The 5,721-nt window shown below is 43.7% G+C and overlaps 1 protein-coding gene across 1 annotated transcript; it reads left to right on the plus strand.

Moving 5' to 3' along the window:
- The first annotated feature begins 496 nt into the window (after nucleotides 1-496).
- On the plus strand, nucleotides 497-5,344 carry LOC119302795 (O-fucosyltransferase 16-like). Its single transcript, XM_037579837.1, has 9 exons — nucleotides 497-732; nucleotides 1,180-1,267; nucleotides 1,423-1,499; nucleotides 2,134-2,222; nucleotides 2,336-2,519; nucleotides 3,485-3,666; nucleotides 3,750-3,852; nucleotides 3,935-4,266; nucleotides 4,372-5,344. The coding sequence occupies exons 1-9, from the start codon at nucleotides 562-564 to the stop codon at nucleotides 4,886-4,888; spliced, it is 1,743 nt and encodes a 580-aa protein (XP_037435734.1). The 5' UTR covers nucleotides 497-561; the 3' UTR covers nucleotides 4,889-5,344.
- The last annotated feature ends 377 nt before the right edge of the window (nucleotides 5,345-5,721 follow it).

A 5,721-nucleotide genomic window follows, 5' to 3' on the forward strand; every position in this document is an offset into this window, starting at 1 on the left:
GTGCATTGGTTTCCGTGCAAGTCAACCATTTGAAAGTTTGACCAAGATTATAAAACAAAATAGAAATATCTGCAATACCTAATAGGTAAAATATGAAACTACCTTTCATGCTCAATCAAATGATATAAATTTCATATTGTGGATATTAATAATTTTTTAAAAAATTTGGTCAAACATGCACTCATTTAACTTTTGAGAAAACAAATACACTTTATATAAAGGAATGGTCCGAGGGAGTATATGGTTGCTTAAAAAAAGACTGCCTCTTGATTGTGGCTAAGTTCTGCTCATGAATAAATGACACATGGTTTACCTCGGAAAAAAATTGGCCAGGCCACTTTAATAAGCGCTTTATTACAAGAAACACAGCGTGCCAATATTCAAATAGAAATCTCCATTTCCAGCAAGGTGCACTACGCTAGGGACAAAAATGCCGCGAGCCCCAAATCCCCGACGCCGATGCCATAGCCCCTGATCTATGTTGCCGCCGCCGCCCCGGCGACCGCCCCGCCGCGTCACCCGTGTCGCCCGCCGCCCGTCTCCCCTTGCCCCCGACCGGAGATGGGCTACCCGAGGTGCCGCGCCCACCCGCGCCGCGGCGCCCTGCTGCCGGCGGTGGCGGCGCTCCTCCTGCTTTTCCTCGCCGTATCGCTCCTCTCCATCGCCATCTCCGCGCCGCCGCTCGCGGACCGCCACCCCGGCATCTCCCGCCGATCCCTCCGCCACCCTCCGGTACGGACGCCAGCTCCGGCTCTTCCCCCCAATCCCTCGACCCTTCGCGCAGTTCGATTCGATGTCTTGTTTTGCTCTCTGTGCGCGAGTGCGCATCCGAACAGCTCGGCTGCCGAAAACGCAGGGCTAAGAGGGCGGGCGGCGACGCCTCCGGCAATGCGAGGATTTAATCGTTCTTCATGTATCGGATGGATTGTTTGATTAATATGGAATATGGGTTGATGATTGTGACCTGTTCTAGTCCTCCTACCATAGCTGGTTTGATCCGTGGAGGGTTTAGTCTTGAATGCACCGGTTCCTTCGGTCACTCTTCTTCGAATTCTCTTGTGTTAATATGTTTTAAACTGGATATAACTGATTGATTGATTGATGAAAGCAGCAGCCGGTGTTTAACTTCAGTATATAACTGATTGATTAATTGGTTGTTGTCGTGTTACCCAAATGTAGACGAGTCGATGGACTGCGAGAGATCTGTGGGGTTCGGAGCTCGCTAGCAACTTCTATGGATGCAGTCACTCTAGCGGAAAATTTCTCGGTGAGCCCTTGTGTACATGGTGTGGATGATGAATGTATCTCTGTGTGTGTATCAGTGCTTGTAGAGTGCTACATTTTGGGAATAGTTTTGAGGTGTCATCTTTGTATTACGTTAACTTTACTAATTCCCTCCTAAAGCCTTTTTAAATCCTGCAGATTCCAGTGTTGCCACGCAACCAGATCGATATTTGCTTATTGTTACAAGTGGAGGTCTGAATCAGCAGAGAACAGGGGTGAGGTGCACCTGTCCCGACCTCCCTCCCTTGTATGAATATGCTCTCATGCGTGTGAATGGATATGATTAAAAAGCACTAACCTCATCTTCACTGATTGTCTAAGATATTTCATCAGGGTCTCCTTCAAATATTTGCAGTATCTAAATTTGTTTTTGTGCCCTTCTGAGTGTTATTTGTCCAAGAAAATATCAAAATACCATTCTTCTGATACAATGCCGTAATACATTTGAGAAGTTTCTGTTGGGCTAGAACTACACTTTTTTTTGGACCGGACTAGAGCTACACATTAGAAGCATGTGCTGTTTATTTTGCAGTTTTTTTTTGGAAACAATGGGCTCTCCTGTCCATTTCCATTCATTCATTCAACAAAAGAAAAAAAAACGAAGAGCAGATCTATTTGCCAGTATACTATGTGATACCAGCTTCCTTTGTTTCTTGAGCCTTATTTCTTTTCCTTATGGCTATAGAGTTGATAGTTTCCATCCTCATTCTTGAGTTACACAGAATAACAATTTACTGCAGCACTCATGCTTTGTACATTACTTGCAACTCTGAAGTGTGCGTGTTTTTTTCTGTCTTGTACCTTTGGACTATGTGTATCAGTCAAGTCATGGCATTTGCTTATTTTCAGATAGTTGATGCTGTAGTTGCTGCGCGCATTTTAAACGCTACACTTGTTGTTCCCAAATTGGACCAAACATCTTTCTGGAAAGATTCAAGGTATGCAATTAGTGAGCGCTCCCAAATTTGAACTCATGGTCTTCTATGACTGTTCGATTGTTTAAGGTGAACCAATTGCACTTGTTCTATAATTAATGCAATATCTGCTGCAGCAATTTTTCCGAAATCTTTGATATCGACTGGTTCATTTCATTTCTTGCGAAGGATGTCAAAATTATCAAAGAACCTCCACAAAAAGGAGGTAAAGCTGTGCGACCTTATAAAATGCGTATACCCCGAAAGTGTACTCCACAATGTTACTTGAAGCGTGTCTTGCCTGCACTTCTGAAGAAACATGTAAGTTATTGGCCTTTTGGCTTACTAGGAACCCTCATTTTAGAAAGAAGTAGGAGCCCTCATCACTCTGCTTTATATGTTCTATACGAAATTCTCCTGATTTTCTTGTCATCCACAACATGTCAACATATTAAACTCCGTTAAAAGACGTCCCACTTATTTGCTAGTGCCTTTCTGGCCTGGCAGGGAGTATTGGCTTGTGCAACTATCGGAATATCCAGCACCAAGATTATGATGGAGCACCGCTTCAGGGTTCGGGGTGAAAACTCTAGTCCTGGCCTTTATTGATCGGCTCAGGAGTGACGAACTTGCTTCGTTACCTTGTTGAAGGCGGTGTCTCCTTGCTGTTGCGCTGGCCTTCATTGGCTGTTCTCAGCTATCAGGATGAAAATCCATGTCCATGCCATTCCGGCCAGACATGGCGACGAGGACATGAGGGTGTTTATTCCTTCTTGGAGACGTTGCTGTGGAAGAAGTTGACTTTGGTCATAGGTGTTAATTTCATGCCTTGTAATGGTTCGGCCGTGGTTGCCTATGTTGTGCACTCTGTTTGTTGATTTTTTTGCCATCGTTGCCTTGCGTTGACTATAATAACAAATGGCCGTGTGCATCATAATGATGCAGAGGTTGGGGGTTTCAGCCTCCTTTTCAAAAAAAAGTTAAGCATTTATGGACATTCGTTAGATTAACTGGCCAGTTACTTTACCTGATACTCTGACAGTTGATTTTTTTTTTCTAGTAACTTAGACAACCTTTACCGAATTTACCTATGTAGGGGTGTTTTCCATTTATGCTGGCATTCTATTCATTCTGTAACTTCTTGGTACATTGTGTTGCTTTCTATGCCTGTCTGTAGTTTGATTTCTCTTTTAGCTCATTTTTTGGATCAGGTTAATTTTGATAGATTTCAGTAAATGAAAAATCCGCACTAACATAGCTTATTTACTATGTATCTCGTGTTGCAGGCTATTCGACTGACTAAATATGACTATAGGCTCTCAAATAAGTTGGACACTGACCTACAAAAACTGCGCTGCAGAGTAAATTACCATGCTTTGAGATTTACTGATCCAATAAAAGAGTTGGGTAAAAGGCTAATACAGCGAATGCGAGAGAAGAGCAGATATTTTATTGCTCTTCATCTGAGGTACAGCTAGTTGAAGCTGTCCTTGATCTACACATTTCCTTTGGTCATAATTTTATCTATCTAAGTTCACTCCTTTATGGCAGATTTGAAAGTGACATGCTTGCCTTTTCTGGGTGTTATTATGGTGGTGGAGAAAAGGAGAGAAGAGATCTAGGTGCCATTCGCAAGCGATGGAAAACCTTGCATGTATGAACAGTTTCATGTCTCAGTTACTTAGATAGTGAGCTAAAGCTACCTATTGCTAACCTGTTGTGTTCTTAAATTTCAGACAAGTAACCCAGAGAAAGGAAGAAGGCAAGGTAGGTGCCCACTAACTCCGGAGGAGGTAGGGCTACTGTTGAGGGCATTGGGCTATGGAAGCGATGTCCATATTTATGCTGCTTCTGGTGAGATATATGGAGGGGAAGAAACTTTGGCACCCCTCAAAGCGCTCTTCCCAAATTACCATACAAAAGAATCATTGTCAAGCAAAGATGAGTTGACTCCATTCTTGGCACACTCATCCCGCATGGCCGCAATTGATTTCATTGTCTGTGATGGAAGTGATGCTTTTGTGACTAACAATAATGGCAACATGGCCAAAATACTTGCTGGGCGGAGGTGATGCTTCTGTTCTTTCTGTTGTATATCTCTGTTGGCCATTTGTATTTTTCGTTCATCTTAGTACATTTCTGAATTCTGACCGTGTGATGCTGCTCCTCGCAGGAGATATTTTGGCCACAGGAGAACAATCCGGCCAAATGCCAAACAGCTCTACCACTTATTTACAAACAGAGGAAATATGTCATGGGACAAATTCTCGTCGCAGGTGCGAAAAGTCCAGAAAGGATTTATGGGAGATCCCATGGAAGTGAAGCCAGGAAGAGGCGAATTCCATGCCTACCCTGCTGCGTGTATATGCGAGAAGACGGACGAAAATAAATCGAGCCCTGGTAGTAATCAGGAAATTGTTAACCGCACGGGAATAAGGAAGGCCATCGGTGAACCAGCCTATCCTGTATACACCGACGAAGAGGCGGATGGATCTGACACTGAAGACGATCCCACAGGGACAGGAGAAGAAGAGATGATTACTGAAGAAGATCCTGCCGCTGGAGAAGAGATGGTCACTGAAGACGACCCCACTGCGACAGAAGAGGTAATTGATACCGAAGCTGAGGCCGACGATGATTCTTCGGTCAGACAGGAGGGTTCCGAGCTGGAGGAGATCCTTTCGGATTAACCGAGTTGCTATCCAGCTTGGAGGAATTAGCCAAGTTATTTGCATACAATACAAGTGTTGTATGTGGTAGAAACTAATGCGCATTGACCCCTCCAGAGTCCAGAGTAGAGCTGGTCCGCTGCCTCTGGTGTACATATAGATCTTGTGGTGGACTGAAGCTGTACATCCTCTCCCCTCCCCTCCTGGCCCAACAAGGGTGGCCTCAATTTGGCTCTCCAGTAGTACTTCTCTTTAGAGTTCGTAACATTTGCGCCGTTGTTTGTAGCTCGTCGGAATGTGTTCGTTCTGCTTTCGAAGTTTCTGTCCTCTTCTCCTGGCCAAGCTTTCGTACATGTGCCATCTTCAATCTCTTGTGTTGTTCCTCCAAAAAGAAAAAATCTAATGTGTTGTTGCAGTAAATATTATGAACTTTTTTTTGTTTTTTTAGGGAATAAATATTATGAACTGATACTGTGATACAGTGCCGAATTGTTCTTTGCGCTATACTTTGTCATGTTTTGCTAAGGTGTGCATGTTCGCTCTGTAAGATTTGAATAAACATTCATTCATTCGTGCATTTCTACTACTGTAGCGTTTCTATCGCAGTGTTTTCTACTGCATCGAATGTTTCTACTGCACCGGGCATACCAGCCCTTGCCTTTTTAATGTGTGTTTTTCAAGTAGCATAGAACCACAAACCAGTATTGAATTATTATTATCTGGCCATCAACATGATGATACACACGTCAGAGAGAAGAAACCCATAATCGAGGTTGTCATCAAGTGCCATCGTCATCACTCCTACACAGAGACAGCGACTGCCAATATTAGGTTGTCCGACTTGAAGACCGCCA

The sequence above is a fragment of the Triticum dicoccoides genome, chromosome 5A, assembly GCF_002162155.2.
Source record: "Triticum dicoccoides isolate Atlit2015 ecotype Zavitan chromosome 5A, WEW_v2.0, whole genome shotgun sequence".
NCBI classification, from domain to species: Eukaryota; Viridiplantae; Streptophyta; class Magnoliopsida; order Poales; family Poaceae; genus Triticum; species Triticum dicoccoides.

Excerpts from the sequence above, each read along its gene's own strand:
- LOC119302795 (XM_037579837.1), top strand. The coding sequence starts at position 562 with ATGGGCTACCCGAGGTGCCGCGCCCACCCGCGCCGCGGCGCCCTGCTG. Across the intron at positions 1,500-2,133 it reads TGAATCAGCAGAGAACAGGG|ATAGTTGATGCTGTAGTTGC; the intron begins GTGAGGTGCACC and ends GCTTATTTTCAG. Across the intron at positions 2,520-3,484 it reads CTGCACTTCTGAAGAAACAT|GCTATTCGACTGACTAAATA; the intron begins GTAAGTTATTGG and ends CTCGTGTTGCAG.